Below are 18,173 nucleotides of genomic sequence, written 5' to 3'. Positions count from 1 at the left end.
AAGGATTATAGAAAAAAAGCCCTGCACAGAAAAAAGTACTATTGTACTTTAATTTATTGGTCACAACTTCGAACTTTCCAAACTGAATTATATTAAGTGTTTCTATAATGAAAAGCTTGTACATTCAAAAATATCATTAAATCCTAACATAAGTCACCAAATTGCAATATGCATAAGTGATAAAAACCTAAATGTTTTGTTCTTGCTATGTTTAAAATCAGGATAGTTTAGACAGGATGGACCTGTTAATTATTTATATTGTAAGAAAATTGGCTTATCCTGGTCCAGGGACTAGCCAAAATTCCTGGTAATGGGTATTTTTGCATAATAAATTAAAACTTGTGGTAGAATTTCCTCTTTTATAGCTCTCTCAAGAGCTGTCTACTAGTGATGTAAGTTCTTTGCTTGAATTTTAGAGCAAAAGCCATCGACTATGTCAGTGGGATAATGGTATTTGGCTACTCGTGTTTTAAGTGAATGTATATTGTCGTCGTATATTGGTTTTGATTATAATGTATCAAAATCCTTTTGGAACACTTTGTGGACCTTTGGTTGTGCATTTTAGTGTTGAAAATATGACAAGCACAGTTTGATATGTGTTCAATAACCTGTATTTACCCTTTTTGTAGAATATTCTTATGGACTGTGAAGTTTGTAATGAAACAAATACTTTGGTGCCATTTAAAAAAAAAAATTATCTTGGTGCTAAAAATGTTACTTATTAAGTTAATGTTCCATTCATTTTTTTTAAATTTTTACCAGACTTGATTTAAAGAGGAGAGGGAATCCTTCCCGTGTCTACAGGCATGGCTAAAGTTGGGGAAAAAATAAACAAAAGAGAATATGGATTGCCAAGAACCAAAATAGTACAGAAGAGAAGAAGGGTGGCAGATCCCGTATCACATCTTGTTGAATTTAGCCTTTGATAAGGGAGGAATGTGCATACACCAGAGGGTAAAGTCCTAGATAATCAGGCATATTATCGATAGTAATCACCCTCCCACCCCAAGATCTGTCAGAAGCTCCCTTCATGGAAATAAAAAAAAAAAGCTTAAAACGAACGTAGGTGCAAACTACCCCTGAAAAATAATTGTTTTGAAAATAACAGCTGGCAGAAGTAGTTCTGTGATTAGAAGTAGAACAAAAATCCTTCTGTTTGCGGTTTCCAATGGATTCAGTATAACAATGCATCAATGTAGGTATGGCTTGGTAGCGAGCTTAGTGACACCATTGCTGTTCAGAAAGATGCGTTTCAAGGTTCTGTGCAGCCTAGCACTTTAATACTGCCATCTGAACCGGCATTAAACTATTCCTCGTATCTGATGAGCTGCGCGTTAATACAGGCCACCTCTCTTGCACAGAATACATTCTTCTGATTTCAGACAATTTCCAAGCTCTCCAAAACGCAGTTGCTATAATTTGTTCTGGCTTCAATTGAATCAGCCTTTAAGTGGCCCCCTCAAAAACTGAGTTTATGGTTTGTCCCAGGAACGTCCTATGACTATTAACATTGACTGTACAACTATGTACCCATTGTGTTCTCTGAAATGTTTAGATCTCCTATTTGGCTCTAGTTTTAAGGCACTTAAACAGTTGCTACCTTAGCTTTGAAAGGAGGCTGAGAAAACGCACAGGCTGCTTGCTCCAATTAAAGGCCAGATTCACAAGATTATGCTGGGCGGAATTTAATACGCTTTTTTCGCAAGAAAAATTTTCTTTTGGTCCCACTCTGGAGTTCCTTTAGGCTATGCGAGTGGAAGAGAACTCGATTTATATTCTTCCACTTTTGGAAATATCTTCTCCAGTTGTTGCTTTGGAATCGTGACCGGTAAGTTTTCAGTACATATGTGTTTTGATTTTTCTTCAATAATGGACCAGCTTTTGGATAGGTTCCATAAGTGTCGCGAAATGGCTAGTTTTAAGTGTGTTGTCTATTTAGCTGAAATTTTATTTCTATTATGTTTTTATTATAAATTACATTTTTATATTTAACCTCCTCTAAGTGCATTCACATTTTGTACAGAAGGTTAAAACACAAAATATGGGTAACTTACAAGGGTGAAAGCTAGCGCTAGGGCCAACAAAAGACACAAATGCCATCTAGCGTTTGGTGTTCATTTGCCTTTTTGGTGCAATATTGAGGTATAATTAGTGCAGTTGGTTAAATTTGTGTAGCAATGAGTGTAAAATCTCAATTTCTGAAAAACACAATTACAAAGCTTGAAAAAAAAATGCCAATGAACGCAAAATCTAGATGGTATTGGAGTTTTTTGTTGTTGACACACACCAGTTTCCAATCTTATAAGTACACATGCTCTTTGGGTTAAAGTATATTCTCCTTGCCCACTTGACGATAAAACCAGTTAAAACAGGAAGGATATACTCAATAAGAATAAATGGTTAATGTATATTTAGAGGACACATACTGAGAGTTGAATTTGATGATTGTAATTTGCTTTCAGAGACTCGTTTAATACCTAATTGATTTTATAGAAATAATCTTCCTCAATGAAACTGTTCAGAAAACGGTTCTGCTTAGTTTTTGCAAATACAACTTTTTTTTTTTTTTTTTTTTTTTTAATTTTTTTTTTTTATTGAATTTATTGATAACCTGTCGAATTAACAAAAATAATGACGGAGCAAAGAAAAAGCTGTAGAAAAATCACAATATGAGATTAAGAAAGAATCAACGGATAAGCCAAACGTTACAAATAAATAAACAATACAACTAATAAAACAAATCAGCTGATTACTGTAGAAGTAAAAGATTCCACTGGTGGTTATGAACCTTTGAATTATGATTTCGAATTTGCTTCTCAACTGCTACATATAGTTCTGTAACCTTGTAGTGTTTAATCAGTTCTGTATTTCGAGTCCATGGGGGAAGGCGAAGTAAATAATATTACTTGTACTCAATATAAACATTACTTCTATTAGTTTGTTTCCAATTTTGCAACCTTTATTTCTTAGGACGCAGAAATGCTTGAAAAAGAACAACAAGAAGAAGGTGATGAAAGCTCGAATTCCGCTTCACAAGCAGCTGAAGAAGGAGATGAAGAGGGAAGAGAAGATGTAGAAGAGGGTAAGATTTCTTATAAAAAGAAAGTTTGGAAAGCTGGATAATGGAGCGAGAGTCATCAGGAGTTTACTGCTAAAGGAGTTGGGGCAAGGACCGTATCCAGGGGGGTAGGGAGTTTGACCCCCCTCCCCCGAAATGTTTGTCCGACTCGTTAAAATGTAACAAAAATGCACATAACCACATTTTTGATGCGTTTTTTTATGACATAGATAATTTCGGAGACCAGACTGCCTTTTCATGACGATAAATAAAAGTTCGAATAGGGATAAAATCCTTTTAATAGTGTTTCACAAACAGTGATAGAATTCACAAAAAATACCAGGTATTTTGGTCACATACGCAGTGACAGTTTTACTACTGTTGACGGTCACTGCATATGTGACCAAAATATCTGGTATTTTTGAAATTTCTATCACTGTTTGTGAAACACTGTCTATTAAAAGGATTTTATCCCTATTTGAACTTTTATTTATCCTTTTATTTTTATTTTTTGGAGTTATTGGCGTGAATTATTGACCAGTATAAATATATTCAGAGCTTAAAACAATTATTTAAGTTCATTTATTAATGTTTTCATATTCGTTTTATCACTTGAAACCATTATAGTTTAAAATCATGCAATTTTTTTTTGCATTGATATTGTTATATGCTGGTGATTTGGACAATTAAAATCTGCCTTTCGAGAGAAAAATTTCGTCCCAAAAAAATGACGGTTTCTTTTGAATTTGAAACTCGTATGTTTCGAATAGCAAATTCATACTTTTACACTTAGTTCAAATTGCAGCCTTTAAATAGTAACTGCATATAAAAAGTGAAGAACTATAAAATACAAGCTTGATATATAAAAAAACGACGAGTGAATTTTCTATGACGTAAATTTATTTGTATTTGAATGTTTGAGCAAAAATATACATGTTTTTTTTTTCTCCGCCCTTTCAAGTCCTTGTTTTTCATTCGCAGTTTGTTACTCATTTTATTCAAATTTGTTTTAAAGTCTAGTTTTATGTCTTACAATTTTTCGTTCGTTTTTCTTTACTGGGGTTGTATAGCAGTAAGGCATTATGTGCTAGGGTATTAAATACATATTTAAAGAATCTTAATATATATTTAAAATTCCTACTTGAAGGAAAAATTTAACCTGAAACGTCGCTTTAATGTTGCTCGATTTTGAGTAAGAATTCATGAAAAAATTTTAATCCTATAATTTTATAATTTTCGATTTGAACTCTCACTTTTGGAATGGAACTTCTTCTTTTTTTACTTTGCTTTTTCCCTTCTTTTTTTGGGTGTGTGTGTAGGATTGATTGGAGTCTATTTACTTTCTTCTATTCATTTTGTGTGAGCCATGCTTTAATTTTATAATCTTTTCTCCTTTTGATTTAGTGTTAGTTGGATCATATGTCTTCCCCTCCTTTACATCCTAGGAGGCTTTTGGGTATTAGTATATTTAATTAATTATGAATAAATTTTATCTATCTCATCTTAGACCTAGTTTGGGTCTTACTGCAGTAAGATGTTGCATATATATAGTAATGATTATGAAAATTTCGGTGATAAGCAACCAACTTTAAAGACACTTATTTTACTTATAATAGATCTAAAAAAAAACCTGGCCAAATATACTTCTTTTCTTTTGGCTTGGACTTGGCTATGCGCCTTTTATCAACCGAATAATCGCGGGGTGCGTTCCAAAAATAATTATAGTTAATGGTGATTAATTCATTAGTAGCATTCCAAAACACAGATAATAAAACGATATAGTCAATTATGTGTATTTCAAGAACAGGAAGAACTAAAGTGCTCGCCGCGTTTGCCTATCCTGAGCATATCGTCCCTGTTACGATTAAAGATCATATTTAGTGTTTTCACACTTCCAAAGTAATTGCCAAAAACTGTTGCTAAGCCGACATCAAAGGGAGGATCTGCAGAGTAATAAAGATTAAGATGACCAAGGTGTTATTAAAAAATCATTGCCCTACTGAACCTTGCCGTCCTAGCCGAGTGGATAATGTGCTAGAATTGATATTTTCTGTCCGAAGGGTCTGGTGTTGTCGGTTGTTTGGTTTGGGACGGAGGTCAGTGATGTGACTCTGTAAGCTCAGACAGAGTCAACCCAGCTCTAAATAGGTACCTGGAGAAATCTGGAGAAAGTAAGCAGGAAGGTTATGGAGAAGTACAGGATGGCTGGCTCCCAACCCTTCATTGCACTTCCTGGCTAAAGGGCGACTAAACGGATATCAGTACCGCCGGTAAGGACTGTAATAGTTCAATGCTGTATTTCTTATTTTATTTTACTTACTGAACCTACCTTTGAGAGCAGCTCAGCAGATGGTTTTAGCAACAATTTCAGAAGTTTGAATGTGTCAGATGCAACCTTTGGGCATATTGGCGTCGGTATAACGGGTTGCATTGGCAGCTATGGGCCATAATAAGATAAAGGTAATGATAAGGATTAATTTCAATTTCAATTGACTTCTGGAACAAGTTCGCGGTTTAGAATTCATTCAATATGGTTCGTCAAGCTAAAATACTTAATATGGGTAATCTCAGGAATTCAATAAATCAAAGATCTAAATTAAAAAATTTTACGTTGTTACTTAATTTTATTTTAATCATGGGTAGAAGGGTGTGCGATATAAGAAATTATTCTGTTTTCGTAAGTTTATTCCCTACTGATTGTAAACTTGCTTTTTATCAGATGACAATGAGGAGGAGCAAGAAAATGAGGAAGAGGAGCCTGAGCCCCAAGGAGAAGACACTGCTGAGCAAACTGAAGCCACTGAAGGACAAGCTGAAAAGACTGAGAAGAAACCTGAAGAACCGACGGGTGAGCCGTCTGAGCAAGCCGATGAAACTCTTACTATTAATTTGGAAGACGAAGATGTCCTCGGAATTGAGGTAATATTTTTTTTTGGGGGGATAAATTAGTTTACTAAGGACGTTTTTTAATGCTTAAATCTGAGAATTGCGTACTTTCGTTTAATTAATGACAAATGAGTATAGAAAAGTGAGAAACTAAGTGGGGAAATCCGAGAAGGGATCGGTGCTCAAATATCTTGTAGCAATAATAAACAGAATAGAGAAGATTCCGGTTAAAGGCTTGTCGCAAATCACACTAAAATCAAGTACATGTTGATTTCGTTTGTAAGGGTTGCTCAGTTGGCGATCTGTACAGCCGCTCTGCTGATGAAGAAGAATAAAGTAGGAACCTAGAAATTTGGCGGTATATGATAGCGTTAATAGAACTTGAAAACATTACTGCTATGAGCATTATATTTGGGCGTAGTTGAATAAAAATAAGAAACAAGTGAGACCTTGATTGTCACATTTCATGTTTCAAATTTCGAACAGGTTGCGACTATCATTTGGATTTCTAAGAATTTCACCACTATTTTAGATTTTAATTTTAAAAAAGATTTATTTTACCTTTTTAAAGAGTTATTTTTTTTTTACCGTCATGGTGGTTTTGATCTAAGTCAGCTCAAATTTTCGGCCACCATTTTGTAGGGCGATTAAAGTCGTGTATATCTTACTAAAATTAAACGGCAACAAGGTATTTCCTGTGTACTGTTGGTAAAGATAAGGACTTCGAAGGAACTCGAATACAATGTCGAATACTTCTCAGAATTTCAACCTCCAACATGGTATTACATAAAGCCTAAATAACATAATAGAACAACGAATTTAGCAATAGATACTAACAGTGTACTCCGTTCTTGATCGATCGATTACAATTGTGTCCTATGAATTGTCTCGGAACAAAACAATAAATAGTAATAAAAAAAAGTTTACATAAGTAATAGTTGAGTTTTGAAACACACCCGAACATTCTTAGCAGCCATTTAAATGTGTTACTGTAAGGGAACTTCTCTGGAAGCCCTGAGCTGAATTTTGTAGTTTCTCATGGTACATTTGCTTCTAACTGCTGTTGTTGCTCAAAATGTATGCTCGTGTATGCTCAAAATGTATGTTGCTCAATAACTGGTATTGTTGCTCAAAATGTACGGGACAACTTCAGAAATTTTAGTTTATTTCTGATTTTGAATCTGATTTTATTTGAATCAAGTTTTAGAGTCAATTTGTCCATTTCTGATGCACAGTAGCTGATGAAGCGCCAATAGATAGACTCATGCTGGATACTAATGTAGATAGCAAGTACGATATAAGGAGGGGGATCTTCGGACCCAAACCCATCTTAAAGCAGCTAGGGATTTCTCTTATGTTTGATATATTTTCCAAGTAATTTGTTAATTTTTTTTCCGAATTAGTAAGTATTTACAAAGGAAGACAAGAGACCTTAGGCCTTTACCCCCCCCCCCCAAAAAAAAAGGAGGTTTACCTTAGAATTATATATATTTTAAAAACAAGGAATATGAAAGAACCCAAACCACACGTCAATTCTCAGAATAACTTAGGGTGATTCGAAGATGCAGATGAACTTGCAGGACTACATCAAACAAGGCAATAACAGCTAAAATGGAATTAAACGCAATAGGGTTTGTATCTTGTATTCCAGTACTAACTCCTACCCTCACGATAAGCACAATGAGTAGCCTTCAACTCTTAGCTATTCAATAAAGAGACGCTTCAGCTAATTGTTTGCTTGTTTATCAACTCAGCATATGATCAATCCTGCGTTGAGAGGGAGGGTCTCAGCATAACTCAGCATATGATCAATCCTGCGTTGACAGGGAGGGGAGAATCCTCTCCCAAAGATCCGCCCTCACAAAATTTATCCGGGACGTGCTAAAATAAGTGTAAAGTCTATATCTGCGTTGCGTTTGATTTAACAGAACTTAGTTGAATAACAAGTCTACTTTTTCTGCTTTTAGTTTTTTTTTTGCCAGAAAGTTTACCATGCTTTTGCAAATAGAACGGATAGTTTGGCAGAAAATTTGAAATTGCAATAACGTGAGCCACACAAGACATTAGGAACAGACCATCAGTTTTATGAAGGGGAGGCCTGAAACAGTCAAAATAATGATGAAGGCTGAAATCATCTGGGCTAACAAGAAATCAACCATTTTCTGAAAATTTACACCTTTTGTTTCCTTTTACAAGAAGAAAAGTAAACTATATCATTAAAAATGCAGCCGTTGAATGAGCACTTTTAATTAACAGTTGCATCTTTCAATCTGGAAAATCCTAAATGAGTCATCATATTTTGCAAGAGGCAAGCAGGAGCTGCCGAGTTTGAATTTTTTGGAGAACAACGAAGAATTCTTCATAGTAGTTACATTTTCAACTTTTTAGTTAACTAAGAATCTGTTCGTCAAAAAAAGTTCAAAGCTAACTAAGAATTGAAAAAAAAATCGGTAAAGTTTTCTTATTTATTAACTAATGAAGTAAATCGAACTAGGCTCTGGGCTATATTTACATATCCCTGCTATGAAAACCATGGAACTTTTCCTAATAATTTTGCAATTTGTACCTATTTCCATGTTTATACAATTTTACTGATATTAATTTTATATGTTTTCAGGAGGAGCCAGTTGGGAAGGAGCCAGGTAAGTCATTTCGTTCAATTTTAGTAGGCCAATTTGTTATTTTATATTTCAACCTGTGGCTATTGAAAAGCATTTTCATTACCCCAAACGAAGCATACCCTTGGTATTTTTTTTTAGAAGTATCTGAATTTTTAAGAGCAAAAATTAAAGTATATAAAACGAACTATTCTTATACTATTTACCGTATTCATTTGCTGCAAACCCAAGGAGTGGTTAAGATTATACCAGGTTCCGGGTCCATTATAAAGGGCATATTGAAATATAGTAATTTTTGGTAACCCGTATTATGATAACTTGTATAAATAATCCATCTAAGTTGAAATTGGGGAGGGGGTTGGAAATTTTTATTTTTAAATATTTAGTAAAATATGAGCACATAGTCGTGTCAATGCCCATGGGAATTAAGACTGTCCTCACTTCGTGGCGAGGACCGAATGCTAAATTCAACAGTATCTAATTCAAGTTTCTAATCCAATTGATTTAACTAGTAGCTTCGTTCTTGCCAATACTTATCAATTTCTAGAAGTACAAAGTAAATCTTAATGTTTGTTAAGTGGGGAATTATAGTCAGTGTTTAAGTATATTTTCGGTGTGCTGTGGTGATGCTATTGATGGCTTTGCATTTGAAACAAGCTGATGTATTTCAAGTGCAGAAGAGTGGTGATTTTAGCTGGAAGATGGTGAGCTGCAATGTTTATGGTCTTAAGTGAAGAATATTGAGAATCATTGAAGTACAATCACTGAATGGCGGAAGAATAGGCATGTGCCCAAGATTGATCAGTAAAATCTTCGTTGTGTTATTTTCAATAATCTGCTTGATTAAATAGTAAATGAAGAGCTTGGATTATCGTGAAAGAAATTTAATGAATATATGCAGTAATTTTGAAATAATGAGCAATTTTTAACATACCCAGCAATTATGTATGGTCGAAGAAATTTCTAGTCACTGATTTCAGGGCTTGGCCAACTAGCTAAGATCCTAATCCATGAATGTCGTCATCAACGATGAAGAGTATAAGCACCTCAATAGATGCAGCTTAAATACAGCTTTCTCAGAATTGAGAGATACACCTGGAGATGTTTTAGTCGGAAGAGGGACTAGTATTCCCACATAACTGTCAAATTCTACATCTACCAGATAATAGTTGGGACGATAGAAATTTTTTGAAAATTCCTTTGCTCGAAAGCACTAACTTGAAAGAGCAAAAACACGTCTGTCGTGTGACTGCGACTAAATAGTGTCTCCTTGATGTATACAATATCATCTATGAAGATCTTGAGTAATTGCTTTATCTGTCCCTTCAGTTTGGAAGAACGATGAAGCACTCTTTCTCTGGCATCAGGAAGGTCCAGCTTAATATGTATGCTTTAGCCTAGCTCACCACAGCAGTCGAGAATTTAGGCCTAGTAGTGTTTAATATATCGTCTGAATATTTATATCTCCGATTGAGCTATTTCAGTAGCATAGTCAAGATTGCGCACAGTCTCCCCTCCGCCTCTGGTGAGTTTGAAGATTGTCCTTCTGGATCACATTCTGTCAGAGCGGCAGTTGTTGGTACAGTCAGGTGACATCCGTTTTAGATGGTTCTACCAGGTTGGGGACGTCTGTGGAAGCAGTACATGTCATTTAGGCCTTTGTACAATAATCAGAAGAGCCAGCATACTTAGATTTCTTTTTGCTTCAGATTTGGAAAAGAAGACGGAGCCAATAGAAGAGGGTAAGGAAAAGGAAGCCAAAGATGTAAAGAAGACAGAGGAGAAAGGGATTGTAAAAAGGTTTGTTTTGAGTGAGGCTCGATTCATAGTTTCCTTTTTAGTACTATTTAAAACGCGGCTCGCTTTCCGTGGAAGGAAAACGCAGATTTCCTTTATGTGCAGATTTCCTGCTGAAATACGCCCATAAGTCCTGTAGGTCCAAGAAATAAATCCATCTTACTTCGCACCAGGGGATGTCATTGTATTCGTTAAATTATGGCCAATAGACGAACGATCAACTTCGGAATAATTAGCCAATTTGTCCCAATTCTTTGGGTCATCACCTTTGGACTTACTTGGCAACTATGGAGGCACAACATACCGGTTTCTTTATTTCTAAAGATTCCATTTATAATAGTGGATTTTAATCAAACCCTTGGCTGTGAAGATTCAATGAAGGACACGTGGAAAACTAAAAACATTTCTGAGTAGCTATTTCTTAGTTTCACAAACATATAAATATTTCGTCAAACAATGCAGACAATACACTTTCCATTGGATATGTAACTTCAGTTGTTTCTTTGTGCTTTTTGGTAAAAGCAAAAATCGAGCCGTGGAAAGCACAGACCTTTTTCAGAAACAATAAGCTTTTATGAATACATACACAATCAAAACATTAATTGTATATATTTGTTTTAATTGATTCCTCTTCGTCAATAGGAATACGGTTTTCCCTCCGAAATGTTTATCTGACTCTTACTGTCATTGTATTGAATTAGTATGTGATATTAATCTGCATTTTAGCTATTTTAGTTTTTTAAAACCATGATAGGTAGGTTATTTTTTTCCTTTTCTCTTTTGTTTTTCTTGGTGAATCTAATTTTTATTTTTAAGAAAAAAAAATTATGGTTTGATTTCTGCTATTTTCATCAAAAATGTGTATCAGTCAGGGGGGAGTTTTTCTTTTTTTTTAACTAGATTTTCTATCAATTGAATATATAGTCGTCCAGTTATCCTAGAATAATTGGCTTTCTAAAAACATAATAAAACTAAGCTTTGTTAACTTTTGACTTGCTCGTTTTTTCTACCTTTCCAATGCTTCGGGTATTCCTTTTTTCAATATTTTCTTCAAGCCTTTCCAAAAACTCGCATTATCGTAGATGACACGGTTTTTTTAGCATCTCCAATAAGTTATCAGTTGATTTGCAACGTAAAAATGTAAGAAACAAACTGTTTCTTCTTAACAGGAGAGATGGGAAGAAATACATTAACAATGCTATTAAAAGAAACACCATTTACCGTACCTTTCTCTTCCTAATGTCATAAGTTAGTCCGGAATTCGATTTCTCTCAGCATTTCGTAGTTTGGTCTTACTGCTTCTGTCTCAAACGTTTCCGCACTAATAATAAAAAAAAAAACAGATTTATTATCACATGAACTTTCTTCGTGTTTGCTTTTGGGACATACTTTTGTTTAATCTTAGTTGGCCTATCTCCTATCAGCCTATCTAAAGTGTTTGGAGATAAAATGTAAATTAGTGAATGCTGCAAATCTGAACGGGCAATGATTATTTTATGAAGACCTCAAAGGCCTATACTATTTGTCAGGTTACCACTAGCTGAAATTTTTTAGAATTTACAAAACAGATTAGCCCAATGAACAAAGCTCCTGACTGACTGTTTTAGCCGAACCAAGTCTTGCTGTAAATTTTGCGAGTTGCATGGCAAATTCTGATGAGCAACTTTAGGCCCTTGATTTATTTTTTTATTTTATTTATCTAATGTATATCAAGTATGTATTAATAGTCTCATCAAATCACAGACTCAAATTAATTTTAAACTAAGTAACTATTTAATGCTTAATAGTTAATCATCTGTATTACAGATGCATGTCTAATCGTCTATATTAAGGAATTTTAAACTAAGTAACTTTTAAGCGCTTAATAGTTAATCGTCTGTATTACAGATGCATGTCTAATTGCCTATATTATAGAATTCTAAACTAAGTAACTATTAAATACCTAATAGTTAATTATCTATATTGTAGAATAGTTAATCATATACATATATATATATATATATATATATATATATATATATATATATATATATATATATATTATGTTAACGTGCCGCAAATTGGTGAATGTATGAAATACCGTTTTTTCTCCTTGAATTTAGTCAGTGTTGCCAGTCAACTTTTTCAATTTAATACAAGGTTTGGTAATGACAGGTTAGATTAGGTTTGCTTAGGTTAGCTTAGGGTTTTAACCCATTTCTGATGCTTAGAACCATATTTATCCCAACCTACCCTAATCTAACATAATCTAACCTATTTTTAAGTTTTACCATCATAGCTTACATAAGACTGAAAAAGCTGGCTCGCAAAGCTAATTGAATCCAAGCAGATTACTCCTTATCATCTATACTATACCTGGCATTCAGTTTTTCTTTGAAAAGAAAGACAAAGTCGTCATAGCCCAAAGCTGTTTGAGACATAGTGCAATGTCACTTGTGGGCAATGCAAGAGGAAACAATGTCCGTTTTTTTTTAAGAGCCGCCGCTTTTCGAGAGAGAAGTCCTCGCGAAAGGCAGGTTTGAACCGGTGTCCCTCGAGTTTTCAGGCACGGTTTCATCCATTAAGTATATTGTTTATTCATTAGGAAGTAGAGAATTTGGTCTGGTTTTGTCATCTTATGTCAGGCCTGTAAAGTAGCAGAGGCGGATGAGCCCTGAGCTCTAGTGTGTGCTCAGACGAGATAAATGTTGCTTGTCATCGCAATTTAGTTGCCATTGCAGCAGATTTAATTGCTTTATCTAGCTATTAAGCGGACTGAATTATAATTAATCGCTTTTATCAGGCAAATAAGCATATATTTTTTGACAAGTTTCTTAAATAACAGCATTAGCCATAGAAGGGTAGTGATAATTTAATAGAAAAACTAGTTGTTGCTGTAAAAGTTGGACGATTTAAAAATCTTGTATGTACATTGTAACATAAATTGGTCATTGATTTATTAACGACTGCTGTCTGTCATGGCAACTTTCTTCTGTGAGAATCTACGATATTCTTTTTACTCCAAAATATATTTTTCCTCTATGTTTTAGTATTCCTGTTGCTGTATCCCAACCAACAAAGTTGTAGATATTTGATGAGTGCTTTTTAAGTTCAAAATTGTTCGAAAAAAAGGGTGTTTTGTTGGAGAGGGGTGTTTATTTCAAGGGAAAAAAATTGCAAATGAAAGCAGCCATTAAGTTTAGTGGCCTGTGTGGCTATCTAAATACACTGTAATAAAGCTTGAAGATTGAATAGAAAATTTTGAAAAACTAAAAAAAAATTTTAAAATCAAACAAACAAAACAACCTTGTAGAAACTAGACGAAAAAATAACTAATGCCATTTGAGAGATATTCAATACCCTTCAGAAAGAAAAACAAAAATGGCAACGTCCAGAGAATGGCCTTTTAATAACCCATGAAAAGTCTTTCTAACTACCTGTAAAACCAATTTCTATGCCGTTGACTGAAGAATAGAGGAACCCAAAGGGGAACGAACAAAAGATCTTACCAACCCCTTAATTCATTTACTCACCAGAGCTCAGTATTTTTTTCAGCTATTTAAGGTCTGACTAATCAGGTCAAAATTTCAAAAGATTTCGTGGTTTGTCGGAACGACAAATCATTTGTTAATTACAAAGTAAAAGGTTATAAAGTGACCTTTGTAATTTAATTACAATATTAATTATAATTATATTTTATAATTAATATATAAAAATATTTTGTAATTAATTATAATTTGAAGGTTATAAAGTACTTGAAAGTAATAAGGAGTATTATCCTGACTTCCTCGGTTCTATTTCATATAGTAATCACTGGTTCTGCACGCTTAGCAGTGGCTTTTCCAACATGAATGAATTGTCTTGTCAAATGGAATAATTTTTGGAGCCCCTTTATTACAAAGGGGACTTGTGGGTCTCAGTCTGCTGTTTTTTGTTGTTTTTTTTTGTTTGTTTTTTTGGTATTATTATTTAGCTATTTGTTAAATGCCATAACTGTAGCCTCGACTGCAATATAGGTTAGGGGCTACTAACAGTTGTATTTTGTCGATTAAATGTAAGGATTTACGATTCGGAAAAAATATGACACATTCTGCCTTCAAACTTGAAAACTCAGCTTTTTAACACTTCCCTGAAAAATTTTGAAGGTGCCCTTCGTTCTATTTACTAATGGTGGGTAAGAAGCTCACTGGTACATTCCCAAAGGCAAAGAAATGACCCTTTTCTTCATTTGATCTGTCATTTTAATTGATCAAATCGCATTTAAAAGCCAGAAAGGTCGTTTTTCCGTACTTTGTATGTCAAAAATATAGATCACAACTCTGGACAATGGTCTTATTACAATGGTCTTGTTACAATGGACAATGGTCTTACTACTTCCGATAATCTTGACGTAAAATGTCCTTTCTAATTAAACACTCAAATAACAAAATTCTTAATTCATTTACTTTTTGCGAGTTCTTACAGCATAACTGCATCTTAACCCCCCCCCCTCCCCCCTAATGAATCGATATAAGTCCGAGCTCATTTGCTATGGAATCATACTATTTACTACTTATAGTAGCACCAAGTCTTCTAAGGCCAATACGGCTCGGGACACTCGATTTCCTTCTCAATCTGATAAGAGTTTGAGTTTCATATATTATAAAGCTGATTTGTCAAAATTCTTAATATTTTGAAGCTTTAATCTGAGGAGTGCCCATTGCATGCTTCTAGAAGCATCTTAAAAGAAAAATCGCAGATTGCAGATTTGGTATTGTTTTATAAATTAAGAAGACCTTTTGAAGAGACTATCCCTTCCTCTTTTGTATTGCACTCCTAATTTGTACTTAAATTACATGAGACCCCCCCCCCCCCACCCCGTCGGAATCAATTGCAATTCAGAAGCTAGAGTCTCGAATTGTCTTTATACAAATATGAATGAGAAACACAGAATGACACTCTATTTTAGTGCTATGAGCACTATTCGCCTTAGTCACGTTTTTGTCAAAAATTCAAAGGTTTTTATTAACATTATTCACCAACTAAGACAAGTTAAAACATCAATTAGGACAAGGCTTCAATACAAATATTAATCAGAAAAATTGAACGATGTTCTATTTTATTGTTATTAACGCTGTTCGCCTTGATCACGTTATTGTCCAAAATTGAAGGATAGTAACTGTCACTGTTCACCGATTAAGATAAGCTGTTACACCAATTCGAACAATGCTTTTGTCTTAGTTGTCTCAGGAAAACCTTTCTCAAACAGGGTCAAGTTTCAAAAGTATTTCTATCTATTTTATCTTGGTTTCTAAGACAAGATTTGTAACAAGAATTGTACCTTTTTAAACTTATTTTTCAGCATGAAGATCTGTAGTTAAATCTGAAGGAAACTTTAGTTTGTAGGGAACTTTAGCTGTGTCTCAAGGAAAGTTTCAAAGTTGGAAAGTTATAAACAGTGTAGAACAGCGAAAATAGGATAGTTAAATGAACATTATGGGTGATTTTAGGAAAATTCGTCAAAATCATGATATTTATTAGGGGGGGGGGGTAAACAGGCAGTGTGCTTGTATGAGAAATAATAAGCCAAATGCAGTGTTATTATTATAACTATTCGTCTTCTTTGTAATTTATGCCTTAATTTTCAAATAAATAAAAATGAACAAAAAAAAAACGAGGTAAGACCCATAAAACGAACAAAATAAGAAAAACACAAATATTTTTGCCAATTTCAGTACGATGAAAAGAATTTAAAAAGCGAAGCATAAGATAAAAGATCGGTTTTAGAATGAACTCTTTGTTCCTAGAAAGACAGTAATCAAGCCAGGTGAATTTATCCTTCAGAAATTACTCAAAATCAAGTTTTTTAAGGTTTCACGAACATAGCTCAACTAATTATCTTTAAACTATTAATGACAATTTGTTCGGAAAGCGACTGAATACCCTAGTCAATATGAAAAAATGATGTAAAAATATGGCCTAAACCTTTATTTTTGTTTCTGTTTCTTCTCATTTTCTATTTTGGTTACTCGCTAAAAATGTTCCATTTTTCCTTTTTTTTTTCAGAATGTGGGGTCTCAGACATTATTTAGTCCTAAATTCTTGTCCTTTGTTAACTAAATTTTTGACATATTTTATAATTTTACAGCTCAGAGACCAATGAGGAAGCGGCGAAGAAGAAAGGTGAGCTTTGTTTTCGATTACTTAAGGTGTAGTTTGTTTTTATGGAAAGTTTCCACAAAAACTTTCCCTAATTTCTATAAAACTTTCCATAATTTCCTAAGAAAAGTTTTCTCATTGTTTCCTAAGAATTGTTAAAAAGGGTACCTTATTTCATGACAAAGTGAATAATGTGAACACTGATTCACGGTTAAGAATGATGACAGTAAGTTAATAATATATATGATATAAACATTATGAAGTATTGTAATAAACAGGAAAGAGTAGCGAATTAATCATGAAAATTACCCTCAGTTTCCTTCAAGTACATTGTTCCAAGCAATTTTAAGCCTCAAAATGTAAATACTAGCTCTTTATCTATTGTAAATTATTTTATTCGCCATTTAAGCCTGTGATTTTATTTTTTGGCTTTTTTTATCTAATTGTTTTAACCTTTAAAGTACTTGTTGACTATGCCGCGTTTTGGTTGGGATGTATTTAGAGCCAGACTGGGTGTTCTTCGCAGTGGTAGTAGCAGGTGATGTGGATATCGTATATATGCTATGTCTAATGCCCTGGACATAAACTCTAGTCCTTAATCGAAAGCAGATTGAAGGTGTCAATAAATCCCGTTATCTTCGCACAACTGTGGAAGCTGCTATAGAAAAGGAAGGAAATGCACCGGAGAACAAAATCCGTATTTACGGTGCCCTAGTCCGATCTGTCTTACTGTACGGCTGCGAGGCGTGGCCCTTAAAAGTCGCCGAGGCATACTTCTGAACACAGATGCCTGAGGAGCATACTGGGGTTACGTCTCAGCGACCGAATCCCAAACACGATCATCCGCCAACGACGTGACCAGAAGTACAACATAACAACTATCATTCGACGCCGCTGCTTGTCCTGGTTCGGCCATGCTTGCTGAAAACCGGCCGGAACTTTTACAAATCAAAGCTTACGCTGCAAACCAGCGCTTGATTGGAGGAAACGACGTGGATGACAAGCCCAAACTTGGCTCAACACAGTCAAATCTGACCTCGAGCCGACCGGCTGGTTTCGGAGACATGGTTGTAGATGGTACCCTTCATGGCTCGAAATTGTCGCCCCATTAGCCCAAGACGGTAACCTGTAGAATTCAACAATCTGCCTGATCCTGTCGCCAGGGAGAACTACATAGCTTGTGTCCTGACCCAAGTACAAGTATAGTCAATCTGAAGTCCCCTCCCTGATTGGATAGTCATCAAAATTACACTTGAAAGTTGAACATATGAGTTGCTCAGCTCGCCAAATTATGCACTGGATACGTATATTATTTGCGCTATATTTGTATGTAAGTTTCACGTATAATTGGTGTTTTTTTACTGTGGTTAGACTGGTGTGTTTTGTTTCTTTGTTTCAAATAAATAAATTCCATTTATAGTAGATTTAAATCCGGCGTTTTTTTTTGGGACACCCTGTAGATGTAAGTATTACTTAATATAAATGTTGGTTGTTTTTTTAGCGGCGGCGGAGAAGGCAAGAAGTGCTGCCAGCCGGAATCTGTGGGTCTCGGGATTATCTCCAAACACTAAAGCTGCTGATCTTAAGGCCCATCTAACCAAATGTGGCAAGGTAAGCGTTTTTCCTCATTCAAGCTCTTTTAGTTTTAAATCCGTCTGATAAGTCTTTAATATTTTACACCTTATCACTTCCGATAG

The 18,173-nt window shown here is 34.6% G+C and overlaps 1 protein-coding gene across 2 annotated transcripts in view; it reads left to right on the top strand.

Annotated features, from left to right (window-relative positions):
* LOC148942934 (uncharacterized) overlaps window positions 1-18,173 on the top strand; it is a 60,873-nt gene that overhangs the window by 9,580 nt on the left and 33,120 nt on the right. For both annotated transcript variants that reach the window (XM_089102551.1, XM_089102550.1), the window contains exons 4-9: window positions 2,971-3,082; window positions 5,778-5,977; window positions 8,562-8,586; window positions 10,272-10,362; window positions 16,466-16,500; window positions 17,978-18,087. In XM_089102551.1, the coding sequence (XP_088958677.1) occupies window positions 2,971-3,082; window positions 5,778-5,977; window positions 8,562-8,586; window positions 10,272-10,362; window positions 16,466-16,500; window positions 17,978-18,087 (573 nt within the window). The remainder of the gene's footprint in view (window positions 1-2,970; window positions 3,083-5,777; window positions 5,978-8,561; window positions 8,587-10,271; window positions 10,363-16,465; window positions 16,501-17,977; window positions 18,088-18,173) is intronic.

The sequence above is a fragment of the Artemia sp. Qi Xiang Cuo genome, chromosome 16 (genome assembly GCF_049724085.1).
Source record: "Artemia sp. Qi Xiang Cuo chromosome 16, ASM4972408v1, whole genome shotgun sequence".
Classification (NCBI taxonomy): domain Eukaryota; kingdom Metazoa; phylum Arthropoda; class Branchiopoda; order Anostraca; family Artemiidae; genus Artemia; species Artemia sp. Qi Xiang Cuo.
This window is presented reverse-complemented; position numbering and strand designations above follow the sequence as displayed.